General features: G+C 40.4%; 1 protein-coding gene across 1 annotated transcript; it reads left to right on the forward strand.

The window, feature by feature from the left end:
• The first annotated feature begins 6,591 nt into the window (after nt 1-6,591).
• LOC133652751 (vesicle-associated membrane protein 8-like) lies at nt 6,592-14,739 on the forward strand. Its single transcript, XM_062051802.1, has 3 exons — nt 6,592-6,763; nt 13,057-13,218; nt 14,551-14,739. Exons 1-3 carry the CDS (start codon nt 6,749-6,751, stop codon nt 14,737-14,739), a joined length of 366 nt encoding a protein of 121 aa, XP_061907786.1. The 5' UTR covers nt 6,592-6,748.
• Nucleotides 14,740-16,437: the final 1,698 nt, after the last annotated feature.

Below are 16,437 nucleotides of genomic sequence, written 5' to 3' on the forward strand. Positions count from 1 at the left end.
CGTTTTATACTGTGCGTGAATGCACAAAGGTCAGCTTATTAAGTCTTGTAGTGTTTTGCGGCTCCAGACAGATTACTTTATTGTATTTTTGGTCTAATATGGCTCTTTTGGGTTGCCGACCCCTGCAATAAGCATAAAAATAAAAAGCAACAATAAGAATAAAAAATATAACAGTAAAAATAAGAATATAACAAGAGAAACTAGGCAGTAGTGACCATGGTTTGAAAAAGTATTGCACTGTTATTGTTTTGCATCCTCTGCCCCCCAGAGAGGAGTTGTACAGTCTGATGGCGTGTGGGACAAAGGAGTTTTTTAGTCTATTAGTCCTGCACTTGGGATGAAGATGTCAGGTTCAAACACTGATGGCATCTATTAAACAAGACAAGAAGCAAAGAATCAAACAGAGACATAATTCAATGTGGCTCAGTGAGGAGAAACGTGCACATCTGTACCCTTGCACAGTGTCATTACGTTCTGCCAAAAGACTGCGCGCCTCCTTCTTTTATTTTGGACCCTCCCCGACCACATGGCCACAGCTGCTTCTAAAGGACAAAGGTCGCAAACAGTTCACAGAAAAGGTTGTAAACAGTTCACAAAAAAGGTCAGTTCAAAAAAGGGTTTGTAAAACAGTTCGTAAAACAGTTCAAAAAGGAGGTTCAAAAAGAGGTCGTCTGGAAATTGGGCAGATCCTGCCTTCTCTCCGCTTAGAAGTCCTTGGGTCAGAACAATATCTTTCTGTTGATTGCCATACATGAAAGAAAACAGAAAACCCTTCATGTTGCTTTACCCCTTACACAGTGGAGTTTTACGAGCCTTCTTTTTGGTAGGTTTCAAAGACGGCTTTTGTATTCTTGCCAGGCACTCAATGTAACACAACGTTTTTGTGATAACTTAGAAACAATTATTCTAACAGAAGTATATAATTATTATTAGTAGTAATATAATCATGTGTCCTGGGCATGACGTTAAAGTGCATCCGGCAGTGGAGGCTCCTCTATGGGGTCTTGGGGCACTAGGAGGTTAACCCCTTTACTACTGTTACCCCAGGTGGCCCACACACCTGCTGGAAAACACTTTGTCAACCAGTCTACATGTGCTTTGTGGACTTGGAGAAGGCATTCGACCGTGTCCCTCGGGAAGTCCTGTGGGGAGTGCTCAGAGAGTATGGGGTATCGGACTGTCTGATTGTGGTGGTCCTCTCCCTGTACGATCAGTGTCAGAGCTTGGTCCGCATTGCCGGCAGTAAGTCGGACACGTTTCCAGTTATTATTTATTGTAAATAATGTAAATAATTCAATGTGATTATCTTATGTGATGACTGTATTATGATGATAGTATATATGATAGTATATATCTGTATCATGAATCAATTTAAGTGGACCCCGACTTAAACAAGTTGAAAAACTTATTCGGGTGTTACCATTTAGTGGTCAATTGTACGGAATATGTACTTCACTGTGCAACCTACTAATAAAAGTCTCAATCAATCAATCAATCAATCAAAAGGGTTGGACTACGCAGAGGCTGCCCTTTGTCACCGATTCTGTTCATAACTTTTATGGACAGAACTTCTAGGCGCAGTCAAGGCGTTGAGGGGATCCGGTTTGGTGGCTGCAGGATTAGGTCTCTGCTTTTAGCAGATGATGTGGTCCTGATGGCTTCATCTGGCCAGGATCTTCAGGTCTCACTGGATCGGTTCGCAGCCGAGTGTGAAGCGACTGAGATGAGAATCAGCACCTCCAAGTCCGAGTCCATGGTTCTCGCCCGGAAAAGGGTGGAGTGCCATCTCCGGGTTGGGGAGGAGACCCTGCCTCAAGTGGAGGAGTTCAAGTACCTCGGGGTCTTGTTCACGAGTGAGGGAAGAGTGGATCGTGAGATCGACAGGCGGATCGGTGCGGCGTCTTCAGTAATGTGGACGCTGTATCGATCCGTTGTGGTGAAGAAGGAGCTGAGCCGGAAGGCAAAGCTCTCAATTTACCGCTCGATCTACGTTCCCATCATCACCTATGGTCATGAGCTTTGGGTTATGACCGAAAGGACAAGATCACGGGTACAAGCGGCCGAAATTAGTTTCCTCTGCCGGGCTCTCCCTTAGAGATAGGGTGAGAAACTCTGTCATCCGGGAGGAGCTCAAAGTAAAGCCGCTGCTCCTCCACATGGAGAGGAGCCAGATGAGGTGGTTCGGGCATCTGGTCAGGATGCCACCCGAACGCCTCCCTATGGAGGTGTTTCGGGCACGTCCGACCGGTAGGAGGCCACGGGGAAGACCCAGGACACGTTGGGAAGACTATGTCTCCCGGCTGGCCTGGGAACGCCTCGGGATCCCCCGGGAAGAGCTGGACGAAGTGGCTGGGGAGAGGAAAGTCTGGGCTTCCCTGCTTAGGCTGCTGCCCCCGCGACCTGACCTCGGATAAGCGGAAGAAGATGGATGGATGGATGGATGGATGGATGAGATTAGCTCCATCTTGCCTGGGTATCTTTCGTCTTCTGAAGCCTTGTCTGGTGTGTTATGTCCCTTATTCCACAGTGAGTTATTTTGCCCCTGTGTCCCACAGTTGAGATAGTCCAAACAATTAGTCATGTTTTTGATATTTTCCCAACAACACATATTTTACCGCAAGGTTGAACACTCTTAGGCTAGAAGACCGTTTAATTTCTGCGCTCACATTGTCCCACAGTTTCACCCCCGCTATAGATAACGTTTGAGCCTTGAATGTGGAATTTATCACGTTATGTTTGAATTTCAGGACACCCCTGAGTTCATGTGGACCATCTCTGAGTGAAAACAGACTCTGTATATTTGCAGGTAGAGCCCTTTGTGAGGCCATGAACATAACTTGAAGGTTACTGTATTGGATTATATCATTTAGTTTAAGAAAATGACTCATTATGAACAGATCATTGGTATGTGCTCTATATGGGGCATAATGTATCATTCTAATTGCCTTTTTATGGAGCTTAAAGGCCTACTGAAATGAATTTTTTTTATTTAAACGGGGATAGCAGATCCATTCTATGTGTCATACTTGATCATTTTGCGATATTGCCATATTTTTGCTGAAAGGATTTAGTACAGAACATCGACGATAAAGTTTGCAACTTTTGGTCGCTGATAAAAAAGCCTTGCCTGTACCGGAAGTAGCGTGACGTCACAGGTTAAAAGGCTCCTCACATTTCCCCATTGTTTACACCAGCAGCGAGAGCGATTCGGACAGAGAAAGCGACGATTACCCCATTAATTTGAGCCAGGATGAAAGATTCGCGGATGAGGAAAGTGAGAGTGAAGGACTAGAGTGCAGTGCAGGACGTATCTTTTTTCACTCTGACCGTAACTTAGGTACAAGGGTTCATTGGATTCCACACTTTCTCCTTTTTCTATTGTGGATCACGGGTTTGTATTTCAAACCACCTCGGATACTATATCCTCTTGAAAATGAGAGTCGAGAACGCGAAATGGACATTCACAGGGACTTTTATCTCCACGACAATACATCGGCGAAGCTCTTTAGCTACTGAGCTAACGTGATAGCATCGGGCTCAAATGCAGATAGAAACAAAATAAATAAACCCCTGACTGGAAGGATAGACAGAAGATCAACAATACTATTAAACCATGGACATGTAAATACACGGTTAATAATTTCCAGCTTGGCGAAGCTTAACAATGCTGTTGCTAACGACGCCATTGAAGCTAACTTAGCTACGGGATGGCGCCGGGCGTTGTAGCTTTCGACGACGAGCCGGCCGCCATCAGAGTCGGTAAGAAACATATATTTCCCCAAAGTTACGTACGTGACATGCACATAGCTACACGAACGTACGGGCAAGCGATCAAATGTTTGGAAGCCAACGCTGTACTCACGGTAGCGCGTCTGCTATCCAACTCAAAGTCCTCCCGGTTGTGTTGCTGCAGCCAGCCGCTAATACACCGATCCCACCTACAACTTTCTTCTTTGCAGTCGCCATTGTTCATTAAACAAATTGCAAAAGATTCACCAACACAGATGTCCAGAATACTGTGGAATTTTGGGATGAAAACAGAGCGTTTTGTATTGGATTCAATGGGTCCGAATACTTCCGTACCAACCATTGATGTCACGCGCATACGTCATCATACATAAACGTTTTCAACCGGAAGTGTGGCGGGAAATTTAAAATTGCACTTTATAAGTTAACCCGGCCGTATTGGCATGTGTTGCAATGTTAAGATTTCATCATTGATATATAAACTATCAGACTGTGTGGTCGGTAGTAGTGGCTTTCAGTAGGCCTTTAAATAGCGGTTCAATAGTGTCCCCGTAGGTGTGCCCCCAAACTTCAGCGCAATACTGTAAATGCGGCAATAAAAGAGCTAAGTAAATCGTTCTTAGTGAATTTTGATTTAGTCATTTCTGCATTTTCCACAAAATGGAAGCACCCTTAGCCAATTTAGACTGTACTGCTTTCACATGCGGTTTCCAAGTCAGTAGAAACAAACATTCAAGTAGGACCCCGACTTAAACAAGTTGAAAAACATATTGGGGTGTTACCATTTAGTGGTCAATTGTACGGAATATGTACTGTACTGTGCAATCTACTAATAAAAGTCTCAATCAACATGTGCATTTACACTGGAGTCTGATAAAACTCACCTTTTACTTGCAGTGTAAACAGTCAGATGGGTAAAAACTAGGGATGTCCGATAATGGCTTTTTGCCGATATCCGATATTGTCCAACTCTTTAATTACCGATACAGATATCAACAGATACCGATATATACAGTCGTGGAATTAACACATTATTATGCCTAATTTGGACAACCAGGTATGGTGAAGATAAGGTACTTTTTAAAAAAATGAATCAAATAAAATAAGATAAATAAATTAAAAACATTTTCTTGAATAAAAAAGAAAGTAAAACAATATAAAAACAGTTACATAGAAACTAGTAATTAATGAAAATTTGTCAAATTAACTGTTAAAGGTTAGTATTATTAGTGGACCAGCAGCACGCACAATCATGTGTGCTTACGGACTGTATCCCTTGCAGACAGTATTGATATATATTGATATATAATGTAGGAACCAGAATATTAATAACAGAAAGAAACAACCCGTTTGTGTGAATGAGTGTAAATGGGGGAGGGAGGTTTTTTGGGTTGGTGCACTAATTGTAAGTGTATCTTATGTTTTTTATGTGGATTTAATTAAAAAACAAACCCCCCCCCCCAAAAAAAAACCGATACTGATAATAAAAAAAACGATACCGATAATTTCCGATATTACATTTTAACGCATTTATCGGCCGATAATATCGGCAGACCGGTATGATTGGACATCTCTAGTAAAAACAGAGTTAAAAAAAAAAAAAAGTTTCAGTGTAAACGTTGTCATTGGGGCCACATTGGGGTCAGATTGGGGCCTGTGCACGTTTATACTGGAGTCTGATAAAGATCACATTTTACCTGCAGTGTAAACGGTCAGCTGGAAAAAATCCGATTTAGAAAAAATCCGATTTGGGCCACTTTGGCCTGCAGTGTAAACATAGTCTTAAACTAGTCTGGAATCACATAGATAGAATAGAATAGAATAGAATAGAATAGAATAGAAAGTACTTTATTGATCCCTGGGGGAAATTTAGCACCACAGTTCACTCACAATAAACACTTAGGTATTTTTTACATGTGAATGATATAAATACAGTCTATTATATAGCATTATTCACATGTGAATAATATAAATACAGTCTGTTATATAGCATTATTCACATGTGAATGATATAAATACAGTCTATTATATAGCATTATTCACATGTGAATAATATAAATACAGTCTGTTATATAGCATTATTCACATGTGAATAATATAAATACAGTCTATTATATAGCATTATTCACATGTGAATGATATAAATACAGTCTATTATATAGCATTATTCACATGTGAATAATATAAATACAGTCTATTATATAGCATTATTCACATGTGAATAATATAAATACAGTCTATTATATAGCATTATTCACATGTGAATAATATAAATACAGTCTATTATATAGCATTAGTCACATGTGAATAATATAAATACAGTCTATTATATAGCATTATTCACATGTGAATAATATAAATACAGTCTATTATATAGCATTATTCACATGTGAATAATATAAATACAGTCTATTATACATTCAAGTACAGTCAAAAAGGAACAGATGCATTATTACATGGTGTTTGTGCTATTTTATATAATAAACTACAAAGAAAACATTTAAATCATTGCTTTTGTGTTTAAGGTGACAAATCAAATTAGTGTAATATCTAGTGCTATATATTATGTACTGTATATTTTCTGCTACACACACACCTGGTATGTTTACAATAATAACGGAAACCAATGCAAGGCTTTCAAAATAAAACAGTAATTTCGTCGTTCACACAGAGCAACACGACAACATTTTGTGAAACAAAAAAATAAAATAAAAAAAGTTTTTGATTGACAAATGCACGAATGCAATGAAAACTCGCAATCATCTGGTTTGTCTTGTATAATTTGGTAAAACGGATGTATCTGTTCATTTCGCAATATTGCCAACTTGACGTTAGGAGGAAGGAAGTTTGAAGGGAGGGTGAAGCAACACACACCGGGAAGTTAATCAAAGAGAAAACCTTCGATTATCTTCGTCTTGTAGCAAACTCTCCACTTTTTAATAATTCAACACCGTTCAAAACTCTCAACCCCGAGGAAAGTCTCTTGGGTTGCGGTGGAAAGATGAACTACGACCCGGTAAGAAATAATAGTTTGGTTGTTCATAAAAAAGTGTTCGGACTGCTTTTGTAACTACGAACATGACAAGTTGTCTTTTCCACTAAAGTGTCAGGTTTTTGTACAATAAGTACACATCTAGTTTTATAAGTACACACATATTTGTACAATAAGTACACATTAACCACGTCTGGTGATTGACTTTTGCTGGACAAAATGACAACTGTCAATCAATCAAAAAACATGTGTTGCTGCAGTGTTAATGGACTTCACAAAAGCATTTGACACAATATCTTAATTAACAAATTAGAAAGGTATGGAATCAGAGGGTTGGTCTTGAACTGGGTTAGAATCTACTTAACCAACATGATAGGAGAACACACTTATACAGAGATGAAAATATCTTATAGCATAGCTCAATGATCAATACTGGGACCAAAATTGTTCATTCTTTATATAAACGACATTTGTAAAGTTACAAAGGACTTAAAGTTAGTATTATCTGCAGATGATGCAACTGTCTTTTGTTCAGGAGAGAATTACACACAAAAGCCAAATACGAACCCCGTTTCCATATGAGTTGGGAAATTGTGTTAGATGTAAATATAAACGGAATACAATGATTTGCAAATCATTTTCAACCCATATTCAGTTGAATATGCTACAAAGACAACATATTTGATGTTCAAACTTATAAACTTTATTTTTTTTTTGCAAATAATTAACTTAGAATTTCATGGCTGCAACACGTGCCAAAGTAGTTGGGAAAGGGCATGTTCACCACTGTGTTACATGGCCTTTCCTTTTAACAACACTCAGTAAACGTTTGGGAACTGAGGAGACACATTTTTGAAGCTTCTCAGGTGGAATTCTTTCCCATTCTTGCTTGATGTACAGCTTAAGTTGTTCAACAGTCCGGGGGTCTCCCTTGTGCTATTTTAGGCTTCATAATGCGCCACACATTTTCAATGGGAGACAGGTCTGGACTGCAGGCAGGCCAGTCTAGTACCCGCACTCTTTTACTATGAAGCCACGTTGATGTAACACGTGGCTTGGCATTGTCTTGCTGAAATAAGCAGGGGCGTCCATGGTAACGTTGCTTGGATGGCCACATATGTTGCTCCAAAACCTGTATGTACCTTTCAGCATTAATGGCGCCTTCACAGATGTGTAAGTTACCCATGTCTTGGGCACTAATACACCCCCATACCATCACAGATGCTGGCTTTTCAACTTTGCGCCTATAACAATCCGGATGGTTCTTTGCCTCTTTGGTCCGGAGGACACGACGTCCACAGTTTCCAAAAACAATTTGAAATGTGGACTCGTCAGACCACAGAACACTTTTCCACTTTGTATCAGTCCATCTAAGATGAGCTCAGGCCCAGCGAAGCCTACGGCGTTTCTGGGTGTTGTTGATAAACGGTTTTCGCCTTGCATAGGAGAGTTTTAACTTGCACTTACAGATGTAGCGACCAACTGTAGTTACTGACAGTGGGTTTCTGAAGTGTTCCTGAACCCATGTGGTGATATCCTTTACACACTGATGTCGCTTGTTGATGCAGTACAGCCTGAGGGATCGAAGGTCACGGGCTTAGCTGCTTACGTGCAGTGATTTCTCCAGATTCTCTGAACCCTTTGATGATATTACAGACCGTAGATGGTGAAATCCCTAAATTCCTTGCAATAGCTGGTTGAGAAAGGTTTTTCTTACACTGTTCAACAATTTGCTCACGCATTTGTTGACAAAGTGGTGACCCTCGCCCCATCCTTGTTTGTGAATGACTGAGCATTTCATGGAATCTACTTTTATACCCAATCATGGCACCCACCTGTTCCCAATTAGCCTGCACACCTGTGGGATGTTCCAAATAAGTGTTTGATGAGCATTCCTCAACTTTATCAGTATTTATTGCCACCTTTACCAACTTCTTTGTCACGTGTTGCTGGCATCAAATTCTAAAAATAATGATTATTTGCAACAAAAAAAAATGTTTATCTGTTTGAACATCAAATATGTTGTCTTTGTAGCATATTCAACTGAATATGGGTTGAAAATGATTTGCAAATCATTGTATTCCGTTTATATTTACATCTAACACAATTGCCCAACTCATATGGAAACAGGGTTTGTACGTTTGAACGTAAACCTGCTGCTATTTTCACTCAACATTAATAAAAAATACAAATCAAAATGGACTTTGCGACACTCCCGCCGGCACTAATGACAGCTGTTTTGGATACGATGTCTGTGGAACCTCCACCTGATGGACAACTTTGACCAGCAAGACTTTTTGCTCTGTGTCATAAGAAAGGTGCAACATTATCTTATGTTTTTAGTCCTTGTTTAACCACAAATCATGAAGTTAACTTACGTGTAAAAAGCAACCAAGCAACTAAAAAAACAATGTAGCGTCCTCCTTGTAGTGTGTACTGATGTTAAAGACAATACACACTTTGTTACACATGTACCATATCACTATATCCATGATTCAATGCTTTATAATTCCCTTAAACATACAAAATGGTTCCCTTGGCTCGTTGGTGCGTGCTGATTAGGGATGATGTTTGATAAGAAATTATCGAGTTCGAGCCCATTATCGAATCCTCTTTTTGAACCAATTCCTTATCGATTCTCTTATCGAATCCAGATAGGTTGTTGTATATGGAAAAAAACACAATATTTGATTTAACAAAAGCTCACTTTTATTTTATAAGAAAAAAATGAAATAAAATAAATCAATAAATATTGACTGTTACCCCCCTAAAAAAATAAAATAAACAAATATTGACTGTTGTTACCCAAAGTATATTAAGTGGGATTTTTCAGAAAAACAAATATACACAGTAACACAAAAACAACCTGTCTCTGTGATCACTATAGGTGAATAGCCATGCCTTGAGGCGTTTTTCCGGTCCATTATTTTTGCTGCTTGTGTGACATCACAGGAAATGACGTAGCTCAGACATTAGACTGAGCTACCTTATTTCCTGTGATGTCCCACAGGGCATTTCTTGTGGAACGGGATTCGTTCCCAGGGATTCGAATAAAGAACCAACTCTTTTTCTTTACTATAATGGCCTCGATAACGGGAACCGGTTCTCAAAAAGGGATTTGAGTCCATGGAATCGGTTCTTTTCTTATCGAACAACCGGGAGAACCGGTTTCGAACATCATCCCTAGATCTGATTTGATGAAGAATGTAGACTTCACTGCACATGTAATACATCACTATGTTGCTGAACATGTTGGCTTTCAGCAGCACATTCGCTCTTTAATAAGGTTCCCAGGATTCTGTGTACGTGCAGGCTGGTTTTAAAGATAATGTACATGTCATTGTACGTCTAAAGTCGATCAGAATAAACATAATAATAATGCCACCAAGTCAGCTATTTCTGATTTTTTCAGGCTTCTGATTGGACAAAATGGGCATGACAGTAAGTGTATTTGTTTTCGTGTAGAGATAGACAGTTTTGAAACTACACTTGTGTGGATGGAGATTGTTTTAACCCCAAATATGTGTTTTTGAAACTCTCCGTGTTCCTGTGGACATGGCCTGAATTAGTCTGATTTATTAAATAATTTGGCTCGAAATAAGCTTTCTATAAAACGTGGAAACACCTTGATCTAAACGTGTTTGGCTTTTAAAAAACAACCCAGACTAACACACTTAGATGTCGTGATAGAAAATCAATGCTCTCTGGCTGTTCGCTACGTGGAGGACCAACACGCTGCTCTTTACAACATTACATTATCATTCCAACCAAAGACAAAAGTCTGACAAATATGGTCTTGTTGCGTTCGCAATGATCCAGTTGATGAAAATAGTTCACACTTCACAAAAATAGGTACCAATAGGTAAGAAAAGGTGGCTTTGAATAATTGGTCCACTTTAAGCTAGACCAGGGCCTACTGTATGGCCCAGTAATGGTACAAGTCTAAGTGCCTGTCCATGAGTTCTGGTTCAGATTTTGTGTTTGCTGTTATATGGGAATGTAGCACGTTCAATATACCGGTAGCAGAATGTGAATTTCCAATTGGGGACAAGTCTTGGGAGCATACAGCATTGATCTCAGTAAGTAAAACTAGGTGAATCAGGTAAGGCCATTGACTAATAAGAGAAAACAAGGAGAAGAGAGGAAGCCATAGAGAAGAGTAATTGATGCAGGAAAAACCTGTATCCTAGTGACAGTTTTGAGCCCAAAACTCGTGTGTGTGTGTTTGTTTTTTTTCCTATTTATTTTGGGACTGAAATTAGTTATTTGACCCTTTGCTTTTCTGGGCCGGAAAGATTATACAACACACCAGTCCCTAGTCTTTAGAATTTCCCGGAAAACGTCTGAAATGTTTCTAGTAAATTTCATTGTGGATGTGTCTGCTGCATTGTGCAAACCCCGTTTCCATATGAGTTGGGAAATTGTGTTAGATGTAAATATAAACGAAATACAATGATTTGCAAATCCTTTTCAACCCATATTCAATTGAATGCACTACAAAGACAACATATTTGATGTTCAAACTCATAAACGTTTTTTTTTTGTTGCAAATAATAATTAACTTAGAATTTCATGGCTGCAACACGTGCCAAAGTAGTTGGGAAAGGGCATGTTTAACAACACTCAATAAAACAATTGGGAACTGAGGAAACTAATTGTTGAAGCTTTGAAAGTGGAATTCTTTCCCATCCTTGTTTTATGTAGAGCTTCAGTCGTTCAACAGTCCGGGGTCTCCGCTGTCGTATTTTACGCTTCATAATGCGCCACACATTTTCGATGGGAGACAGGTCTGGACTGCAGGCGGGCCAGGAAAGTACCCGCACTCTTTTACTATGAAGCCACGCTGTTGTAACACGTGCTGAATGTGGCTTGGCATTGTCTTGCTGAAATAAGGAGGGGCGTCCATGAAAAAGACGGCGCTTAGATGGCAGCATATGTTGTTCCAAAACCTGTATGTACCTTTCAGCATTAATGGTGCCTTCACAGATGTGTAAGTTACCCATGCCTTGGGCACTAATGCACCCCTATACCATCACACATGCTGGCTTTTGAACTTTGCGTCGATAACAGTCTGGATGGTTTGCTTCCCCTTTGGTCCGGATGACACGATGTCGAATATTTCCAAAAACAATTTGAAATGTGGACTCGTCAGACCACAGAACACTTTTCCACTTTGCATGAGTCCATCTTAGATGATCTCGGGCCCAGAGAAGCCGGCGGCGTTTCTGGGTGTTGTTGATAAATGGCTTTCGCCTTGCATAGTAGAGCTTTAACTTGCACTTACAGATGTAGCGACCAACTGTATTTAGGGACAGTGGTTTTCTCAAGTGTTCCTGAGCCCATGTGGTGATATCCTTTAGAGATTGATGTCGGTTTTTGATACAGTGCCGTCTGAGGGATCGAAGGTCACGGTCATTCAATGTTGGTTTCCGGGCCATGCCGCTTACGTGGAGTGATTTCTCCAGATTCTCTGAACCTTTTGATGATATTATGGACCGTAGATGTTGAAATCTCTAAATTTCTTGCATTTGCACTTTGAGAAACGTTGTTCTTAAACTGTTTGACTATTTGCTCACACATTGTGGACAAAGGGGTGTACCTCGCCCCATCCTTTCTTGTGAAAGACTCAGCATTTTTTGGGAAGCTGTTTTTATACCCAATCATGGCACCCACCTGTTCCCACTTAGCCTGCACACCTGTGGGATGTTCCAAATAAGTGTTTGATGAGCATTCCTCAACTTTATCAGTATTTATTGCCACCTTTCCCAACTTCTTTGTCACGTGTTGCTGGCATCAAATTCTAAAGTTAATGATTATTTGCAAAAAAAAAAAGTTTATCAGTTTGAACATGAAATATGTTGTCTTTGTAGCATATTCAACTGAATATGGGTTGAAAATGATTTGCAAATCATTGTATTCCGTTTATATTTACATCTAACACAATTTCCCAACTCATATGTTAACGGGGTTTGTACATTTCCCCAAACAATGCGACTTATACTCCAGCGCGACTTATATGTTTTTTTCCTTCTTTATTATGCATTTTCGGCCGGTGCGACTTATACTCCGGAGCGACTTATACTCCGAAAAATACGGTAGCTTCCTATCGTTTGCAGTAGTAAGGCGTATTTTCTGGCATCTCTAGTCAACATAGCCAAAGCTGTCCTCAGTAATGTTGAAATGAGTCAGCCAGTCTTTGGGATATCGACTTCAACGAGTTGCACTGTAATTCCATTGTACACTTAAAACCACCCAGGCATTATGATTTCATTTTTTTTTTTTTAAGTTGTCCGCTGTGCTTTTTTTTTGTCCTCCAGGAGCGAGAGGGTGCAGATCCTGCTGGAATGGACAAAGTGGACAGGACGAAGAAGGAAGTCGAAGAAGTCCGACAAATCATGACACAAAATATGGAACTTATCATTGAACGAGAAGAAAAAATGGACAACCTCGTGAAGAAGTCAGAGGGCCTGGTAGATGGGGTAAAAACAGTATTATTAGTATTAGTAGTCATGACTGACTCTTCATGATTTTTGCATTTGGAGCAGTTAGAAGTGGAGAAGGAGTCAAAGAGACAGAAATTGGCTATAAAATCCAAGCCCTTTACCCAAATGAGTATCGATAAGAGAACCGAATCTTTAAGCAGAATCTAAAGTGTAAAATCTTGTCAATTCCCTTCCCTAATCCAGTGTGTCCAGAGTGCTTTTCTGTCATCTTGTGGCGCCCATGATTGAAAGTTTGGAGGTTTCTGCTCGGACGCACACATGTCCTGTAGAATAAGGAGATTGTTCCCTCCGCCATGTCCGCCTGAATGGGCAACTCGCGCCAAGGCAGCTCTGTTAGCTCTCAGTGTGTAGTGTCTGCAGAGCATTTAATGTGAGCTTCTAATTCCGGTCAGATAGATATGCTTCTTACTATTAAAAAAAAGTTTTTAATTCTGTGCCCGCCAGACATTTTTTTTTCCTAAATGAGACATATTGTCACTTTTTATTCTCGCAGGATTTCATGATATGAGATCTGGTCAATTTCCTAGTAAACAGTCCTTTTTAAATGAAAAGATGAAAGAACTTCCAAATTAAGAGTGTTTATTGATAGTCTGTAAATAAAGTTACTGTGGACTAAATGTCACCTACTATACATTACTACAGAACTTTCCATACCATCTTTATACTAAGTATTTTTCCCTCCAGGCTCCATCAGGTTGGATGGGAAGCGTTGGCTTTCATCCAGGATGTCTCTGTACATTGCTGCATTCATCTTTCCCTCTATCCTGACTATTCTTTCAATTCCTGCCGCTGATAAAAAAAAATCCCATCTCATCCAATCCTGGTTTCCTCCAAACATGACATGTGGCATTCACGCCAAAGACTTCAGTCTTTGTTTTATCAGATCATTTTGTTTCCCACAGTCTTTAAGGTGCATTTGGGCAAACCTTTTACGAATAAATGTCTTCTATCCGGCCACTCTGTCATATCTGCTGAGATGGTGTTTTCTGGAAGGTTCTCCTCTCTCCACAGAGGAATCTGTAGCTCTGACAGTGACCCTAGGGTCTGAATACTTATGTACACATATTTTTTTTGTTAGTTTTTTAATGTGCTAATTTAAAAACTTTTTTTTTTCACATTGTCATTATGGGGTATTGTGCGTAGAATTTTGAGGACATATATATATATTATTTTTTTTTCCCATTTTGGAAAAAGGCTGTAACATAAAATGTGGAAAAAGGTGAAGCTCTGTGAATACTTTCCGGATGCACTGTATATAGCAACCTCAGTGGTTTGGCTGACTCGGCTATTCTCTCCATCTTTGACCAGGCCGACGCCTTCAAGAAAACGTCCACTAAAGTGGCTCGCTCTTACTGGTGGAAGAATGTCAAGCTGGTGGTGGCCATCGTGGTCATCGTGCTGATCATCGTCCTCATCATCATCCTGTTGGCCACCGGCGTCATCCCAGTCAGCGCACCTCTGCCGCCAATTGTCTCACCCACGCCTGCTGGCCCGTAACACACACACACACACACACACACACACACACACACACACACACACACACACACACACACACACACACACACACACACACACACACACACACACACACACACACACACACACACACACACACACACACACACACACACACACACAGTGATTGTATATACAGACTTAATTTAATCCTGTAGTTGCACAGTTCCAAAATAATAGCACATATTTAGCAAACTGCTGCTGCGCCCTTGCTTTTTAGGTCCAGTTGGTGACTTTTAATTTGATCAGTTTGGAACTTTGTCAGTTTACCACAAGAAACCCTTTTTTTTTAGTCACTGTTAAAGGACGCTAAATGAGAAGGTTTATCGCCTTATTGGTGACGTCCTTTAGGACCGAAGCGTCCTCCAGTCACGTGCGGGTCGCATCTTTATGCGGGGTCGTTCCTCCAGATGCAAAACGGACAACTACGGACGAAAACGTGAAGGTAGGAGATGATTTATTAACTATAAATCATACACTATACCGAGAGACAGAAAACAAACAAAAGACAAGCGTGCCGAATTGCACGGGAAGCTAAGGCAACAACTTAGCACAGGAATCAACCAACGTAACAGTTGCATACCGCAAACAAAGAAGCCAGGACGAGTGATCAACAAAGGCAGGCTTAAATAATAATCTCATGATTAGCGACAGGTGTGATCCGAACAAATGAAGCAGGTGAAACTAATGAGTCGCCATGGTGACAAAACAAACAAGGAAGCGCAAACCGGATCTAGTAGAGTCCAAAACTAAAAGAACATAACTAAACAAAACGTGATCATGACAGAGCCCCCCCTTAAGGACAGATTCCAGATATCCAAAACCACAAGAAAAAACAAGCAGGGTCAAAAGTCACGGGAGGGCGGAGGGAGGACTTGGCGGTGGGTCGCCAGGCCAAGTGTCCCCGAATCCACCGTGGCGGCGGCGAGTGGAACCCAGGAACGGCCACATTCGTGGCTGAAAGCTAAAGAACAAAAACTTACGAGCACAGGAATCATAAAACTCGGAAACCAGAATACCAACGTAACTTGTTGCGAATGCAAACAATGAAGCCACGACGAGTGACCGGAAAAGGCAGGCTAAAATAATAATCTCATGATTAGCGACAGGTAAGCGTGAAAGGCAGGTGAAAATCACAAGTAACCATGTTGACTAAACTCAGGAGGTGCACAAACAGGAACTAAAGGAGTCCAAAACAAACAGATAACACAAAACATGATCCGGACCACGGATCATGACACCTCCAGCTGCTATGTGGTTGGGAAAGTCCAAATGTTGGCCCTCGTTTGTACTGATGCACTTTTACAAAACCATGTGCTTCGTTTCAAAGATGGAAAATGTCTATTACACAGTCGAATATGTTACAATTTGTGTGCTTTTTGTAGTGCAGAAAAGGCAATAAACTAGGCGTGAAACATACATCAAGTGTTGAAACTAGCGTCCCCTACAGTGAAGTTAAAAGTTGACAATGTTTAACAACAAAGATGTGATGGAAAAACCACATCTTTGTCATCCGAAAAATGTATTTTTTTTAAGCTTGTTTCATTTTAGTGGACACATAATCGTAGCTCGATCAGCTTTTTGTACGTCATTGTGTTTTTTTGTGTTGTGTGGCAAGCCTCTCACTTCTTTGCTTCACCGCTCCTCCCCCTTTGACCCCTAAACCAAAGCAGCAGC

The sequence above is a fragment of the Entelurus aequoreus genome, linkage group LG06, assembly GCF_033978785.1.
Source record: "Entelurus aequoreus isolate RoL-2023_Sb linkage group LG06, RoL_Eaeq_v1.1, whole genome shotgun sequence".
Lineage (NCBI taxonomy): Eukaryota > Metazoa > Chordata > Actinopteri > Syngnathiformes > Syngnathidae > Entelurus > Entelurus aequoreus.

Excerpts from the sequence above, each read along its gene's own strand:
- LOC133652751 (XM_062051802.1), top strand. Across the intron at positions 13,219-14,550 it reads CAGAGGGCCTGGTAGATGGG|GCCGACGCCTTCAAGAAAAC; the intron begins GTAAAAACAGTA and ends ATCTTTGACCAG.